Below are 19,037 nucleotides of genomic sequence, written 5' to 3' on the forward strand. Positions count from 1 at the left end.
TGCACATCTTTGGGTTGTGGGGGCGAAACCCACGCAAACGCGGGGAAAATGTACAACTCCCCACGGACAGTGACCCAGAGCCGGAATCGAACCCGGGACCTTGGTGCCATGAGGCAGCAGGGATAACCCACTGCGCCAGCGTGCTGCCCATGTTAAAAGAAACTTGAAAGCATAAGAATAATATTGAAATCTTTGAAAGCCAATTGATACAATAATGCCAGTGAAACAATTTGTTTTGTTTTGTTTCCTTCTCTCCCTATGGTTCAGCACATCCCAGCTGCATTCAAAGCTTGTTAGCTACAAAATTCACCCTGGATGCTTCTAGCGCATAATTCAGGAAGCGACAAACGTCTGGCCAATGACTTTCCGTCCATCGTAGACAATTTCCCGATTTGCAGACTTGGCGTGAAATTTTCACGCAGAAATTGTTGGGAAAGATCAGCAGTGTTGAGGGTGGAAATCACAGAGCAGGGGGTGGGTTATTGCTGGGGGTGGACGCTCAGTCAGGGGCAGGTTACGGCTGTTGTTGGCAGGCGGCAGTCAGTCAGGAGCACTTGGACTTGATTTAGCTGGCACAGCTGGATGGCAATGGGGAGTCCTTTCGCACCTCATCCGGGTACCTATTCATCAGCAAGCATTGGCAGCACATTCAGATTTGAAAGGAATCATTCAGTTCTCCTCCCACCTAACACCCACAAACACGTGCTTTCCAGCTGCAGGTTGACAATGGATGAGCTTCCTCTTCTTTATCCTAAACATACACGGGGAATTCTCCCCTTACCTCAACTATGGCTGTGATCAGCTAGCTCAGCGTAGGCCGGAGATTTATACTTGTGATGTATATGAATCTGTTGCACAATAGAGAATGTCCTTAGCTATTGGTCTCCATCAATACATTGATAGAGGATCAAAACATTACGGATGCTGTTGATGTTCAGTAATCAGCTGTTCACTGATGCACCAATGTTACATTATCAAGAATATAAACAGAAGGACAAATGAATAATAGTTTCAAACGGACAAGGAGTTTAAAACATTCAAAATGTCAATTTGAAAATATTAATATCAGGGGAACTTATCACCAATGCGGGTGATGCATGACATCATAGAATGTAATGCAGCCTGAAAGTAGTTTCATAGAAACAGAATGACATGGGTGCCATGAGCTGAACTATGGTAGCAAACTGTTCCCTCTGTGGTATTGTTGATACCCAACCATGAATCACCTTATTGGATTTCTGCTGTCCCTTTGAGCACTGATCTTTTATTCATTGTACAACATGTAATCTATCACAAATTGTTTTAAAAATGATTTTCTGATTATACTTTGCCAAATAGGACAAAGTAAGAAGAAAATTATAGTTTTGTAGGAAATAGGGTCACATTCTGTTCCTTATTTGTATTAATCTATGGACTTTTGTTATCACAATTGCTTGTCATTCAAAGTGCTTGAAGTGTTCCTTTCCCCCTTTTCTCTCTCCCTCCAAAGGCGATGGTTTTTCTGCTGGGCTGCAGTCAGTGGATCACGCTGCAATTTCAGTAACTGACGGGCACGGTTATGTCACTGAACTTGGATAATGAATATCGGCGACTGTTACAACCCAGATCCCAGGCCTCATATGTTGCCTCCGTGCCCGTATCTTTGAGCAAAAATCAGGGCCCAGAAATAACTGTCGGTATTGCCAATGGGAAAATGGCCAGTGCACCCACATGTCATTCTTTCGCCTGCTCTTTTCGTGAAGGCGTTAGACCATTTAAATTGAAATAGGCAATTATTTTTCTCTCCTTGACCCAGGGATGCGACCATAAATTTGTATTTTATCCTCTGCTGCCTGACTCAAATGCGCACTTAACCCAGGTTGGGGAATGAACCTGGAATGTGCTGGTCTCTGTCAGCTGGACAAAGAGGAGTGGAGGCTTTCATCCCAGAGATTGATCAATCAATCAAATTAAAAAGACTTCAGGGAATGAGCTGAAGGAGCCAGTGAACCTTTTTTGTGGCTAACTCCAGCACATCTATTTTTTGGGCTTCTCTTGTGCATCTAGTTGTTAGTTGCAGTGGGAAAAAGAAGAAAATAGTTCGAGCAGGTTACTTTATTCATAGGTTATCAGACAAAACTATATGGAATGTTGCATAATGTAGACCATTTTGACAAAAAAGAAGTTGCATTATAATAAATGTGTTGCACGTTCAGCCTATCTAAGTTAAACTATGTTTAACTTAAAACAATTTGATTGATGAGAGGTGGAGTGACTGCTCCCAGATATAGAATCAGGTGTACGCCAGTTGGGGCCTCCAGTACCAGTCGTACTATCATGGCTGATTTTTCAATCTCAAATCCACTTTCCCACCCTGCCACCATATCTCTCTATTCCATTGGTGTCCAAAAATCTATCAATCTCCATCGTGAGTATATTTGGTGACTGAGTATCCACAGCCTTCTGAGTTGGAGAAGTCCAAAGATTCACAACCCTTGAGGGTTTTGGGGGCTGCTGACAGGAAAGAGCAGTCGAGCCCACAACCAGATCAGCCATGATTTATTGAATGGTAGAACAGGTTCAAAGGGCCGAATGGTTTCCAAGTCCTATGTTCTTATGTAATGGAAAAGCTATGACTTGTCTTCCCAAATTCAATGGCAGCTGGAGCGTGGTCAATAAGGCATTTTTTGGTACATCAGATCCATGCAAACATATGTCCCCAGTGATGTAGAACATGGATGATGGGCTGCGAGGACTGGAGAAGGAAAGGTAGTTTTTGCCTGTGATGATGCTCATACCCTGTAACAAATTTCATATCAGACTGGAGTAGAAACATTGATTTTACCCGTTTTTGCAAAGCTCCCAATGCTTAAATACCTGCAGGTACTCCGGTTTGAATTCGGCCATTATTGTTTATGCCTCATTTCCGCGACATTGTCCAGATTGGATCAGCCGCAGTCCCGAGCCTAGTCGGCCTGTACCATTATCTTCCTGACAAATGAAGCTTACGAGTGATAATTAATTTCCGAATTCAGAACCTCCACTATTTTCATCAGGACAACACACTGGTATAATGGACCTGGCAGTATCAGGTTTGTGTGATCTGATTAACCCTGCGGTAGGTGTGTTGGTATTTCTGTCTCATTTTAGAAATTTCCAGTCTGTTTAAAAAAAAATGCACTGTCAATTAACGGGAATACAGCGCTGTTCATTTCTCCAATTTAATTGCACTGAGCTTTGGAAATGAATAGCAAATCAGCTTTTCAGATACTATATGACAGGAGGAGGTGGATTCTGAAGTCCATAAAGGACAGTTAGCAGCATGAAGAGTAAAAGAATAAGGATAACAGCTTGAGGATTGCTAACAGATTTGACTCTCCACAGAAGTGGAAGCCGAGGCTTTGCTGCACCCATCATGTCGCTGTCCTATTTTACAGTGAGTTTAACTGACTTTGCAGCCTTGAATCCACCTTCCCCTCTTGGCACCTACTCCACTTTCAGTTGCTTAGAATTATAGAATTGTAAAGCACGAAAAGGTGTACGTCTTGCCCGTGCCAGTTCTCTGAAAGAGCCACCCAGTTCGTTCCACTCTCCTGCTCTTTCCCCGTACCCCTGCTATTTGCCGTCTTCAAGTATTCCCTTTTGGGAGTTGGGGTTCAATCTGCTTTGACTACTCTTTCACGTATTCCGAATCATCATAACGTAGGAGAAAACTTATCCTCCTCTCGCCCCTGATTCTTTTGCCAATAACCTTAAATATGTGTCATCTGCTAACCAACCCTCCTGTCAATGGAAACCATGTTTCCTTATTTACTTAATCAAGGATCTTAGAAATCATGTGAATAGAATAGGGCAATCAGGTGAGAAAAATAGGGCAGCAATCCTAAGTATCTATTTTTTTTTAAACTATCTATTTATATATATATTGTCCAATAAATGTAAGACAACCAGTCCCTTACATCTGCAAGTAATGAAGTCCAGGTCTGGCTTGGATGTGGTGGTTTTTAAATTCATTTAGTGGTTAATTTTTACATGCCTGAATGAGCTTGTCTGTCATTAATAAAGATCTCTGTTTCCTAGACACGGAGTGAAGCTGCCATGACGGTTTTAAGTGGCCATGTGGTCGTGTGTATATTTGGGGATTTGAACTCTGCTCTGGTTGGTTTACGCAACTTAGTGATGCCTTTACGAGCCAGCAATTTCCATTATCATGAACTGAAGCACATTGTTTTTGTTGGGACACTGGAATACCTAACGAGAGAATGGGAGACACTTCACAACTTCCCCAAAGTATCTATATTGCCGGTGAGTTCTATCGACTTCCGAGTTCTGGGACAGCACTGGGAGCTGGCAACGGAAGGAACTAATACCTTAAAATGATTTGAGCATTTCTGATTCAGTCTGAAACTCGATATCAAAAGTGACTCCTCAGTGCGTGTGGTAATGTATACAATTGAATTTGCGTCGTCAAACGCATTGTGTCCCTTTACATGGAAGGATGTGGCTCTGTCTTGGCTTTTGCTTAATTCAGCAGTGGATTTTTGCCATTTGTTGCTAATGCATTTAGTAAAAATCTTAGTGGTTACACTGGGCAAAGGAGTAAAAGAAAATGATGAGGAAGGATTATCTCGTGAGGAAAGGTTGAGCAGGTTGCAGGTTGCGCATACACTCATTGTGGTTCAGAATAATGAGAGATGATCTTACTGAAAGATATAAGATTCTGAGGGGCCAGTGGATATTTCTCTTTCTGGGGGAAATCTAGAATTCAGGAACACAGTTTAAAGACAAGGGACTGAATTTTGTGTGTTCCCACCGGTGTGTTTTTGGTGGTGGGATGCACGACCCTGAGTTGACCCCGCCATAATATATTAGATGGGTGGGCACCGAAATCAACAGCCTGCCTGTCGTTTAAATAAATAATAAAAGGTCAATTAGGCTTGTTAACAAGCCTATTGGCCTGGATAATACACTGCCCATGTCTTAATGAGGCTAGCATAAGCAAGTGGACTGAAGTGGGCAGATCGTTTTGTTATGGCTGACATGAAAAAGGGCAGGAAGGTAAGGGGACCCTTTATTCAAGGGGTTCCATGCCCTGTGCACATTGAGAAAACCTGCACCACCTTGCCTCTAAAATCCAGCCCTCCACCCCTCCCGTTTCCCCTTCTTGGGCTTCAGGATCTCCCCCTGCCCTAAAACCCCAGGACTCGCCTTTCTGGGTTAGTCATGATCATCTTTGTCTGCTGAGCTTTGGCACCGCTGGAACTGTCGGCCAATTAGCATATGGGACACTTGCCTTTATCAATCAAGATATAAGTCACAAAAGCAGGGAGGTCATGTTGGAATTGTATAGAACTTTGGTGAGGCCACAGCTGGAGTATTATGTACAATCCTGGTCGCCACACTATATGAAGGATGTGATTTCACTGGAGGAGGTGCAGAGGCGTTTCATCAGGATGTTGCCTGGGATGGAACATTTCAGTTAGGAGATTGGATAGGCTTGGGTTGTTTTCGCTGGAGCAAAGAGGATTGAAGGGCGACCTGATGGAGGTGTACAAGATTATGAGGGGCATGGACAGGGTGGATAAGGGGCAGATGTTCCCCTTAGTTGAAGGGTCAATTACGAGGGGACCCAAGTTCAAGGTCAGGGACGGGAGGTTGAGGGGGGATTTGCAGAAAAACCTTTTCACCCAGAGGGTGGTGACGGTCCGGAATGCACTGCCTGGGAGGGTGGCAAAGGCAGGTTGCCTCACATCCTTTAAAAAGTGCCTGGATGAGCACTTGGCACAACATAACATTCGAGGCTATGGGCCAAGTGCTGGCGAATGGGATTAGATAGGCAGGTCGAGTGTTTTTCATGCGTCGGTGCAGACTCGATAGGATTGGATCAGTCATGATCTTATTTAATGGCAGACCAGGCTCAATGAGCTGAATGGCCTATCCTACTCCGGTTTTGTACTGTTTTACAAGGACCCCACTGTCCTTGAGTTCTTGTGCTATTGCGATAGGATTTGAAAGCTTTCTGCCACGGCTAAAGCAAGTTCTGTTTTCCTATCTCTCCATGTTATGTGCTTTTACCCAACCAGTTGCCTCCACCTCCAATCGCCCACAATAATCTACCCATGATGCTAGGTAGGCCTTCCCAGGATTTTGACCCAGCAATAAAGGAGGAGTAACAATATCCCATAATACAGGGGTGGGCAAACTTTTCTGTGCAAGGGCCACATTCAGAAATTCACAATTTTAAAGGGCCGCATAGTATATTAATGAATAGTCCCGGTTGTAACCAATTAGCGTGCGGCATATACCTCAGCGCTTCCCCCGGCGGCATCCTGCCTTTAGCCCTCTTTTTCTCTACTTTTCAAAAATGGCACTTCACCCGGTTATGATTCTGGGCGCCTCATATAGAACATAGAACAGTACAGCACAGAACAGGCCCTTCGGCCCTCGATGTTGTGCCGAGCAATGATCACCCTACTCAAGTCAACGTATCCACCCTATACCCGTAACCCAACAGCCCCCCCCCCCCCCCATTAACCTTATCTTGGTGGGCTGCATAAAGACCTTTGGCGGGCCGCATGCGGCCCGTGGGCCGTAGTTTGCCCACCCCTGCCATAATATTTCTGCTCTTATGTTTCCCCTGGTAGAGGACACAAAACTGATCACAGCTACCAAACCAAGATTGATAAGTGACTGCAGTGCATCGTCTACATGTACTCTGGAGCCACTTTGCAGCAGACGTGATTATTGGTCCAGAAGTTACAGCCTGTAGGGCACCCCTGCTATTTATATCCTGGTCTGTCTTTCTGCACAATTATCCAGAAGGCCATATTAGTTGGTCTCATCATTTCATAAGGCCCGACCAATGATCACTGGTCCTATAGAGAGTAAAGGCCCCCTATTTGCAAAGCTGTTGCTGTTGGCTGCAAAAAGATGCATTCCTCCAGACTCATCCTTCCAGGACAAAAGGAGTCCTAATCACCTCTCCACAGCAAATGTATGTCTGAAGCACCTATGGGATAGTGAACACTTGATGTTCAGATATCAGTTGAAACTTGAGAAATATCAAGCAATTATGGCCAATTCTTTGAGGCCCATTTAGCACAATGTTGCCAGTGCCAAAACACTTGATGAGAAGGAAAGAAACAGACCACCACCAAAAGAGAAATGAACATTTGTGATTATGCATGCTAAATTGGGCCAGTATATGATTCATTCATCGCTAACAAGGACCCAAGACAAGTCCCCCTTATCCCAATGGCTCCCAGGGACCAAGAACAAAGGGTTCCAGCCATTAAGCCCAAGATCCGAGCAAATTACAATTGAAAACATCTTGCACAATGACCCAAAACGTTTTCCTTGAATTGAGGATTTTACTTTTGAAACAGCTGTAACTCCCAACAAAAGTACAATTCCTGTACAATTCCTGTACATATCCTGTAGTGCAGGTAGCACTAGCAAGGGCAGGTATTGGCAAGTAACTGCCGTTGTTTAAGCTCCTTTACTTTCTTTGCCCTTAGTTTCATGGACATCTGGATGCCGCAAGTGGCTGTTTGACATTTTGTTGCCCCGATAAGCAGCCTGGCATTCAGTTCACGCATTCTGAATGCCAGTGTTTGCCAGTTAGAAAAGATTGCTCACAGTTATTGACTTGGCATCAGTGGACTCAGATGTGGAAAGCTGGCAATGCGCCTGTCTCTTATTTGCTTTTAATGGCTTCACTGAGTATAAACAATGAACCGGAGAGTTGCCATCAGCACCATCTACCCTTTCAGATAAGTGCACATCTCCAATTCCCCAGCACATACTTACATTGGTTTAATGTTGGAGAATAAAAGATACTTGTTAAGTATTGTCCCATAGCTGCAGTCTTGATCTTTAATTTGTTTTTCTATTTTTTATTCGCTGAAGGGTACGCCATTATGTCGTGCTGATTTAAGAGCTGTCAACATCAACCTTTGCGACATGTGTGTTATTCTATCAGCCAATCAGAACAATATCGACGATTGTTCGCTGCAGGACAAGGAATGCATCTTGGCGTCACTCAACATCAAATCTATGCAGTTTGATGACAGCATAGGGGTCTTGCAGGCTAATTCCCAAGGTAAGGACTGCCCTATAATACTTCTCTGCAATGCCTGGAGGGGACAGGAGCTGGCAAGAAGAATATCCCTCACTCAGTAATTCAAACAGTCTCAGATTGGTATGTTTGACAATAAGGGCAACTGACTGCTATGATGTTTTAAACAGGACGGAGATAAACAGCAACGGAAAGGAATAGCTTTTGGATTGATGGGGAATTTTGAAATGGGCCGAGCCTAAATAGGCAGGGCATAATTAAACCTGGGTGTTTAAAAGGTTTCATATTTGTGGTTAGTGGGTGGCGGTTTTTGTGACTGATTGAGAGAAAAGAGCAGAAAAGTAACAAATAATGCATTTTAAAAATATATATAATAATCTACCTTGAAATATTTTTTTTTTGTTTTCCTCAAACATTTAATTGATGTTCAGAGGGTCACGGCATATGCAGAATTACTGAGGTATTTTCAGCTCTGCAGTTTCCTGAAGAGTTCTGGAGAAAGTTCCATACCTTCTCTGTTTAGCTCACGAAGACGCCATAATCGATTAAATATTGAAATGCACTGTGCGTCTTTCCCAAGCTATGACTAATCACCCTTTAGCACTTGCCCCGTTTAAGGCCCCAATATCTCGCACGTCAACCTTGCTCGGTTATTTGATGATAGAGTGAGGCGAGGAACAATTTGGCCTCGTAAAACATTTTGCTGGAAAAGATTTAGATTCAATTCATTGTCAGATTGTACAGTTGTTTGTGCAGTAATGTACCTCTTGTGGAAATATTTTACACTCCTACTATCTGGGGATGTAAACATGTTAGAAACCGCTGATATGTTTTCCTCTCATATGGAGCATGAAGCTGACTACCTTCGTGAAAATGAGAAATGACGTGGGACCTTTAAAATCAGCAAATATATGCTCGATAACATCTACATATAGGTGCAGATGGCAATTATTTACTGCTTCTTAGCCCCCGTTATAAATATTTTAATCTCTATGTTTGCCTTAAGACATTGAATTGTTTGAAGTGTATTCGGACTTGGGTCCTATACCACATTCTGTCGTACCCTTTTGCATCTGGAAAGAATATTATGATTTAATTAAAATGTACGAGTGGATCAATGTTTGTTCCAACCGAATGTAATGATTTATATAGATGACTATGCATTACAGGGGTTGCTTAGCAACAGGTAGAAAATCAACCGTTGCTTAAGGCTGTTTATAAAATTACTGAAATCGATTTGCAACAATTGCTAAATAACACTCACCAACTTCAAGTAGTGGTATTAGGGAGCTAACAGAGCAATAGATAATAACACCGTTTAAATGATTGTACTTCTGAAATATTTATAAAAGCACTTTATACCTCCTTTGAGACTTTTAAAATGTTCAGAGTCTTTAATGCTGGACTGGTTGCTTCATGTCTGTTCTTAATTTTCCCCAGAATAGATTGAAAAGCTCTCATGCCAGTAAGACATTTGATGTGAATATAGTATATTTTAAAAGTCTCTGGAATAGATTTAGAGGTCTATCATTATTACAGTAATTGTGTTTGGTGCCTTATTAGAATGACTTTTGGCCCTTTGATGTTTTCTTAAGTGGCTCAGCAATCTTAATTAAATGAGGGTTGCAATGACTAGGAGACTGGCACTTGAACCGCTTACTTGCAAATAAAAATTAAATATTCGAATTGTAATGTTTTACACACCTTTGGCATGGCCTGGCATGGCTAGCCACCCTGCTGGTTTATATTTACTAATTGCAAACCTTAAGCAGTAACACAATGCTAGTAAACCACATAACCCTTAAAATTCTAATGAGACTACAAGGACTACATCAGATGCTATTGTTTAAGTGGGTAATGGTTCCAGTAATGTTCTAATTGCAGGTTGAAGTACATTAGCCTGGTATCTACATTTAGGAATTTTTTCACAGCACGGCCTTAAGGGAATAGTTCAGAAAGACATTACCTCCAAATTCCTGTCATTTACATTTATTACACACTGTACTCATCCTAGATAACCATTCTTTTACTGCTCAATCGCATGAGTTGCGAAAAAAAAATGCTTTGAAACCTGCAGTGAGTTCTGGTAAAATGTGCTTTTTGTCTTCATTTGCAAGAGTATTTAATTGTTATTTTATGCAGAGGTCCAATTAAAAATCTGCCAGTGCTGCAAATAACTTGATTGTGGATGTCAGTGTGGCTGTGTCTCCCTTGATTATGTCACACAAAGTGCGTGTACCCCTCCCAGCCTAGTCTCGCTGAGTGAGCGTCCCTTCAGAAGTTGTCGCTGTCGCTCCACGAACGTCCTTGGGAACACATGACTCAGTTCTCTAGTTGGTGGTTTTACTTTTATAGCCAATTTGTTTCCCCGTTGTTTTGTAAGTGAATGTGCCACGTGGTGTGGTACTTCCCTGCAAGTCCTAGCGGTTCCAGATTTGATCAGCAACCTGGGCTGAATTCACTGATCTCAGCTGGGCAGAAATATGGGCTTTACAATTAGAATATGTGAAAATGCCAAGTATAAGGAAAACAACATTCAACCCATCAAAGCTCTTACTTTACTCAGTCCGGCATCTAATATGTTTGGATTTATTGTCTTGCCTGCTATGTTATTCCAAATGTTTATCAAGGGAGAACATACAGGGGCTGGTTTAGCTCACTGAGCTAAATCACTGGCTTTAAAAGCAGACCAAGGCAGGCCAGCAGCACGGTTCGATTCCCGTACCAGCCTTCCCGGACAGGCGCTGGAATGTGGCGACTAGGGGCTTTTCACGGTAACTTCATTGAAGCCTACTCGTGACAATAAGCGATTTTCATTTTTTCATTTCAAGAACGAGCATTTATTCAATGCATTAGAGTCATTGAGGTTTATCTACAGCACGGAAAAGGCCCTTCAGCCCATAATGTCCAAAACAACCATCTAACTATTCTAATCCCATTTTCCAACACTTGGCCCATAGCCTTGAATGCATTGGCATTACAGTATCACACCCGAGGTGCAAAATGGGTGCAACATCCAATTCCATCCCTAAAAGATACCTAGCAAAGGCCTGAATAAAATTGGATTTTTCAGGCATTTCCAGTGGCAACCTAAAACAAATATTTGGCCCCTTATGTATGTAGATAAGAGGCCTAACTCTTGTCTCAGGACCCTTTCCATAAAGTAGTGTGGAGCAGCTGCTGGTTCAGGCTGTCTTAAGGCTCTCAGTTCAGGCACGCTTTTTGGCCACATCACCACCGAAGCTCGAGAGACTAGTGCCAATGGATTTCTACCCACCTGGCCCCAGGCTTTAAATTCTTGAGAAAAAGCTATCTGCATTTGCTTACCTGCCAGTCTGAGCCTGTTTATAGGCCAACTGTGCAAAACTGAGTGATCAATCAACATACACAGTGCCGGCTTACATGAGAGATATCGGTCACTTGTGTGGGATACCAGCCCACAGCTTGGAATTAAACCCCACCCCACCCCCATTAGCAATCAGAGAAAGAGGAAAGAAATCAAGGTGGTGAAAAAACAGAGGGAGTTAAAACTGTTTGTGAAGGCTTGCCTAATTTCTTTTACATTTTTACATGTAAAATGAGATTGTGCTGAGAAAACGCTGTGCCAGACCATCACATGCATCTATGTTTCAGGTTTAGTAACAAACTGCCCCTTTACCTTTGTTAAGTGTCTAGGATATGTCCACATTCGGTAGACATGAGTGTTGCCCTCTTGTTGTTCTGCTAGCACCATGATCTTGTCATGAACAATGCAAGGCTCCAGCTCATGCAATTCCAGTGCTGTTCTACCACTTTTCATTAAACTTGCCCAAGCAATGAAGTGAATTAGATTTTAATTAGCCTTTATGTCAAGTAAAAGTGACAGTTTCTGATTTATGAGGCACTTCACTTTTATTTTGCTTTCTGCAATTCAACACTACAATTACACATACTATGAATAAAATAGTAACATGCACCCATTTGGACTTGAAAATAGAACAGTACCAGAATTTCTTGAAACACTGAATTCCCTTTGGAGTGGGATTTCACTGTTCATCATCTCAGACCTACAAAGGTTATATTGTAAAATTTAAAAATGGAATTTTGTCAGAGAGCCTATATTAAGTCGGTTAAAGGCTATTATTTATTGCTATGGTGAGGGCTGCATTATTCAGCTCCATTTGAAGCATTATTAATTTATTTTTCTTCATGTACCTACCTGGACTCCTGGTTTTCTGATGTTCAACCTCCGATGTGCCAGCAGATCCCAAATATCTTGCACAATGCCAACTCCGACAAAACAAAAGCAAAATACTGCAGGAGCTGGAAATAGTTAGCAGGTCTGGTAGCATCCGTGGGGACAGAGCGAGAGAAACAACTGTTTAGATAGTAGCTTTAACATAGTGAAACACTCAGGTTTTTCACAGGAGCGTGATCAAATAAAATTTAATTCTCCGCCGCATAAGAAGATGTTAAGGCAGCTGACCAAATTCTTGGTCAGAGAGATAAGTTGTAAGGAATATTTTTTAGAGAGGGAATTCTAGAGCTTGGGGCCTTACCAGCTGAAGGCACAGCCACCGATGGTAGGATGATTAAAATCCAGGTGTTCAAGCAGCCAAAATTAGAGGATCACCGAGATCTCTTGAGGTGCAGATTATATAAATGTGGGAGAGGGAAGGGCGCCAGGGTCATGGAGGAATTTGAAAACGAGGATTTTTTAAAATCGATTCATTGCTTAACTGGAAACCTTGTAGATCAGGAGGCACGGGACGATGGGCAAGCAGCATGGATTTCACAAGTCATCCCTTTCAAAATGTGGGCCCAAACACTGGAATAAACAGGCCGTTTGCCTGTAGTATTATAGTTGAACTCAATCCGCACCTGATGTCCATATAGTGATCAGGAAGGGAAACCCTGACTGATTCTTAGCTTCCTAACCCCTTAATGCTGAAGCCAATTTCACCCTCCAACCATATGAATCAGAGCTAACTCAGTACAGGTATTAAACTGAAGGCAGCCAGAAGGAAGTGGAAGAATATGTACATGGATGTTCCCGTAGTACAGACCGCTAACTCTGGTTGAACATATTGGTTAAGTGTCCTTTGATTGTCTTTGAGGCATAGGTTGTAAATGCTGCGGCTGATTTAATTTAGCTGGTTTCTTGGATGCAGTCAGACGTAGAAGATTCTGTAATTATTACGCAATCTTGGTTCACTGGTCGAGTTGGCTTCTCGAATTGGACAACACTCCTGTTCCAAAACACAGAGGGGGGGGTGAGCAGAGAGAGACAATCATGCTTAGCTTGTTTCTTCTGCTGAAGATTTTCTTCACACCACCTCTGTCACTTGCAATCTCTCGCTGGTAGCTGCCAGCCTTTGCTTTGAAACTCTTCACCTATTGCGTATTTCCAAGAGGATTTCAGTGGGTCTGTCTATGGCAGAAATTGCTTCAATACCCAGTACTTAGCATTTTTAATGTCTCTTCCTTGGACAGTTATGAGTTTAAGTGGGTGTCTGGATTTTAGGAAACCTCTCTCTTCACAACCCCCAAGGTGATTTGTTGGTTTCTCTCCTTCACCTTGGAAAGTAGCCTTGCATTTTTAAGCAGTTTTCATTGTCCAATTCAAATTGCAAAATTTCCAGTCAGTTGAAAGCTGAAAAATCACACTTTCAAAAATAAAGGGGCATAGCCATGTAACACTAGTGAACAGAAATGTTCAAAAAAAGAAAGGAAAACACAATTTTTAACATTTCTCATTTTTCTTGTGCTTTTGTACAAATTAGTATCCTGGAGATTAGATTAATCTTTAATTCCGGGAGACACCAGGGCAATCCTGGAGGGTTTTCATAGAATTTACAGTGCAGAAGGAGGCCATTCGGCCCATCGAGTCTGCACCGGCTCCTGAAAAGAGCACCCTACCCAAGGTCAACACCTCCAACCCTATCCCCATAACCCAGTAACCACACCCAACACTAAGGGCAATTTTGGACACTTAAGGGCAATTTAGCATGGCCAATCCACCTAACCTGCACATCTTTGGACTGTGGGAGGAAACCGGAGCGCCCGGAGGAAACCCACGCACACACGGAGGATGTGCAGACTCCGCACAGACAGTGACCCAAGCCGGAATCGAACCTGGGATCCTGGAGCTGTGAAGCCCTGGAGCTGGGAACTCTACTTTGGTATCTGATGGATAGCTCAGAGACAGCCTGTGGTCTCTGTCGCAAAAAGGGTCAATGTTAAATATATAGTCTACATAATCGGTGATGCAACATCACATGTTTCTTTTTTATAAATTTAGAGTACCCAATTCATTTTTTTCAATTAAGGGGCAATTTAGCCTGGCCAATCCACCTGCCCTGCACATCTTTGCGTTGTGGGGGTGGAACCCACACAGACATGGGGAGAATGTGCAAACTCCATATGGACAGTGACCCAGAGCCGGGATCGAACCTGGGACCTCGGCGCCGTGCAGCTGCAGGGCTAACCCACTGCACCACCATGCTGCCCTACGAGAGTGTATGCTGAGTGATAGTCCGATGTGGAAAACACAACAGAAAAATCACCAAATAAATAGCCCAGTGAGTGGAAGCAGCAACAAGAGAAACAACTGTGGGAAAAGGGCCACGCAGGAAAATTGCCAACAGAATTCAAAGAAAGACTACAGAGAAAAACCAAGGGGAAGATCCTACCTTTACCAGACTGCTCTGACCAGGTGACAGGTTAGGATCAAGCTGCAAAGTAATATAACCGGCATCGCAGGTTTACCAGGTACAGAACAGTTTTGGGACTAGCAGAGAAAGCTACCAAGAAACAGTTCAGCATATTGGCATAGGCAATAGTGCAGACGACGTTAATGGTCAGACGACATAAACGAAGAAACAGCGACATATGAAGAAGTTGTCAAAACTGTTGTCGTTTATTTTAGCCTTCGAAGGAACACCATTATAGAGAGAGTGAAGTTCCTTGGATGCACCCTAAGACCGGGAGAGAGCACAATCCTTCACTCATGAAAAGATTTGGCCTTATCCATGACTGTAATTAACAAAGCAGGCAGAAGTGAGAAAGCAAAATCAGATATTTATTTGGGGTGACAAAAAGATCTTATGCAGAAAAAGAGCTGATACAGTGCAATTTGTAATGCCCCGAATCCAAAACGGGGAAAGTGTGAAGAGGGCACAGTATAGACTGTTAATCAGTGTTCCAACTGTGACGGGGAAAGGCTGCACTTGCATGAACAAATGGACTAAGGAAAACAACAAATAGCAGTGGATGTATTGTCAGGCCTTCTAGTTGAAAAGCCTCAACAAGAGGACATTAATTTCATTGAGGATGTGGAGTCATACACCCCATTGATCACAAAGTTCCTACAGGGAACAACACAGAGTGAAATTCAAAAGGCACAAAAATTAGATGAAGAATGTGTAAAAATTAAGGTATACTGCAACAATCGATGGCCAGAATATGTTCCAAATAACCTCTTCCTGAAACAATACTTCAAGCGTAGACGACAACTCAGCATTGTGGATAACGTGTTGATTTATGTTGAGAGATTGGTCACACCTGGAGTCTTTAGACTTGAGATACGTCAGAGAGTACACCAGAGCCACCTAGGTATTACAAAGGTTTCATGTTGGAGAGTTGAATTCCATTTGGTAGCTCGGGATTCCAAAACAATTGGAGGGAACGACTTTGAGCTGCGTCACTGGTGCAATCCATTGCCAGGATCAAAGGGAACCGCTGATGGTATCTTAATTTCCACAGTTTGGCTCTGGCACAACTTCGGTCGGGAAGACAACTACACACACAATTTCCTGTGTTCCACACCCGCTTATGCCAAGTCTCAAAACAACAGAGAGTGAGTAAGGGAGGATGAGTATCATGCAAATCAAACCAGAAACTCTAATCAGGGCCATAGAGTGCATCATTTACTAGAACTCCAACCAAGTGAATCAGTCTGGACTCATGAGCGAAATCTGGAAGGCCACGTACTGGGACAAAAATACACAATCCACAATCTTGTGAAACTGAAAAGGGAACAGCGAAAGGAACTCGAAGTGCACTTGTAACTACACAAAGACCATCACTGGGACAGACTAACTACCCATATGATCAGGAAGACAACCTGAACAGAGGACCAATTGTCTCTGATGATTTACAGACCATTCTATGGGATTCGAAAGGGAATATGAAGAACTACTATCCCATGCAACCTCTGAGCTGAGAGCAGTGCCGGGCAGATTGGTGAAACAACACTTAATCTCCGTGCATCAGAGAGGGAGACAGAGACTTCAGAGGGCGATGGAGGATAATGTGTTGAATGGGGTCAGAGACTTGGATGGTGGGGAGGCATGTAGTATAAAAGGTTGATGTTAACTACATAAATTGATAGTCTACGTCATCTGTGATGTAAGATACATGACAAGAGTGTATGCTGAGATACTTCCAGTGGAGCCTTGTGTATAGTTCAATGAAATTAAAATGAAAATCGCTTATTGTCACGAGTAGGCTTCAATGAAGTTACTGTGAAAATCCCCTAGTCACCACATTCCGGCGCCTGTCCGGGGAGGCTGGTACGAGAATCGAACCGTGCTGCTGGCCTGCTTGGTCTGCTTTAAAAGCCAGCGATTTAGCCAAGTGAGCTAAACCAGCCCCAGTTAGTATAGTGTGCAATAAAAGGTAGATGAACAGCCTTGCCACCAACAATATCTGAGGGTGGGTGGGGTCAGGAGGGCATTGAGGGAGGGGTTTTATGTCATTTGGGGTGGGATGTCCTGTCACCCGGGGGGCAGGGCAAAGAGGGAGAGCATAGGGCCCAAAAAATGTAAGTCCATCTCTGATCACGTCCCCTCTGCCCCTTACTTTAAATCTGTGCCCCCTGGTTATTGACCCCTTCATTAAGGGAAAAAGTTATTTCCAATCCACCCTATCTACCCCCTCAGCATTTTCACCTCAATCTGGTTCCCCCCTCAGCCAAGGAAAACAGCCCCAGCCTATCCAGTCTCTCTTGATAGCTGAAACATTCATAGAACATAGAACACTACAGCGCAGTACGGGCCCTTCGGCCCTCGATGTTGCGCCGACCTCTGAAACCATCTGAAGCCTATCTGACCTACACTATTCCATTTCCATCCATATGTCTATCCAGTGACCACTTAAATGCCCTTAAAGTTGGCGAGTCTACTACTGTTGCAGGCAGGGCGTTCCACACCCCTACTACTCTCTGAGTAAAGAAACTGCCTCTGATATCTGTCCTATATCTACCACCCCTCAATTTAAAGCTATGTCCCCTCGTGTTGGTCATCACCATCCGAGGAAAAAGACTCTCACTGTCCACCCTATCTAACCCTCTGACTATCTTGTATGTCTCTATTAAGTCACCTCTCAGCCTTCTCCTCTCTAACGAAAACAACCTCAATTCCCTGAGCCTTTCCTCGTAAGACCTTCCCTCCATACCAGGCAACATCCTAGTAAATCTCCTCTGAACCCTTTCCAAAGCTTCCACATCCTTCCTATAATGTGGTGACCAGAACTGCACGCAGTACTTCAGGCGCAGTACTCCAGCCCAGGCAACATCCTGGTGAATCTCCTCTGCACCCTCTCTAATGCAATCACTTCTATCCTATAGTGTGGTGACCAGAACTGCATACAGTACTCCAGCTGTGGCTTAAGTAGCATTTTGTACAGTTCCATCATAACCTTCCTGCTCTTATATTCTATGCCTCTGCCAATAAAGGCAAGTATCCCATATGGCACCTTAACCACCTGATCTACCTGACTTCAGGGATCTTTGGACATACACACCCTGGTCCCTCTGGTCCTCTGTACTTCCTAGGGTCCGACCATTCATTGTATATTCACTTGCCTTGTTAGTCCTCCCAAAATACATTGCCCCAGAAGCCGCGGATGAACCTATATCTGAGATCACCAGTGCAGACGTCAGAGCAGCCTTCTCGAAGGCCAACCCACTCAGGTCTTGCGTGGATCAGTTGGCGGGGGTATTCGCAGATATCTTCAACCTCTCTTTACAACAAGCTGAGGTCCCTATCTGCTTCAAGAAGACGACCATCATCGCTGTACCAAAAAAATGTCAAGCAGCGTGCCTTAATGACTATCTTCCAGTGGCTATCTGACATCCATCATCATGAAGTGCTTCGAAAGGTTAGTCATGGCACAAATCAACTCCAGCCTCCCGGATTGCCTTGATCCACTACAGTTCGCCTACCGCTGCAACAGGTCCACAGCAGGCACCATCTCCAGGGCCCTGCACTCTACCCTGGAACACCTAGATAACAAAGAAACCTATGTCAGACCCCTATTTATCGACTACAGCTCAGCCTTCAACACCAACATTCCTATGAAACTCATCTCCAAACTCCGTGGCCTTGGCCTCGGCGCCTCCCTCTGTGACTGGATCCTGAACTTTCTAACCCACAGGCCACAATCAGTAAAGCTAGGCAACAACACCTCCTCCACGATCATCCTCTACACCGGTGCCCCACAAGGCTGTGTCTTCAGCCCCCTATTATACTCTTTGTACACCTATGACTGTGTGGCCAAATTCCCCTCCAACTCGATTTTCAAATTTGCTGATGACACCATCGTAGTGGGTCGGATTTTAAACGATGATGAGATAGAGTACAGGGATGAGATAGAAAATCTGGTGAACTGGTGCAACGACAATAATCTCTCCCTCAATGTCAACAAAACGAAGGAGAATCCCCCTGTCTACATCAATGGGAACAAAGTAGAAAGGGTCGAGAGCTTCAAGTACAAATCACCAACAGCCTGTCCTGGTCCCCCCCATCCCGACACTATAGTTAAGAAAGCCCACCAACGACTCTACTTTCTCAGAAGACTAAGGAAAGTTGGCATGTCAGCTACGACCCTCACCAACCTCTGCACCATAGAAAGCATTCTTTCTGGTTGTATCACAGCTTTGTATGGAGCCTGCTCTGCCCAAGACCACAGGAAACTATAAAATATCGTGAATGTCGCCCAG

At 43.6% G+C, this 19,037-nt stretch overlaps 1 protein-coding gene across 26 annotated transcripts in view; it reads left to right on the top strand.

The window, feature by feature from the left end:
* kcnma1a (potassium large conductance calcium-activated channel, subfamily M, alpha member 1a) overlaps positions 1–19,037 on the top strand; it is an 838,366-nt gene that overhangs the window by 716,703 nt on the left and 102,626 nt on the right. For all 26 annotated transcript variants that reach the window (XM_038783288.1, XM_038783287.1, XM_038783293.1 and 23 more), the window contains 2 exons: positions 4,060–4,284; positions 7,888–8,080. In XM_038783288.1, coding sequence (XP_038639216.1) covers positions 4,060–4,284; positions 7,888–8,080 — 418 coding nt within the window. The remainder of the gene's footprint in view (positions 1–4,059; positions 4,285–7,887; positions 8,081–19,037) is intronic.

The sequence above is a fragment of the Scyliorhinus canicula genome, chromosome 22 (genome assembly GCF_902713615.1).
Source record: "Scyliorhinus canicula chromosome 22, sScyCan1.1, whole genome shotgun sequence".
NCBI lineage: Eukaryota > Metazoa > Chordata > Chondrichthyes > Carcharhiniformes > Scyliorhinidae > Scyliorhinus > Scyliorhinus canicula.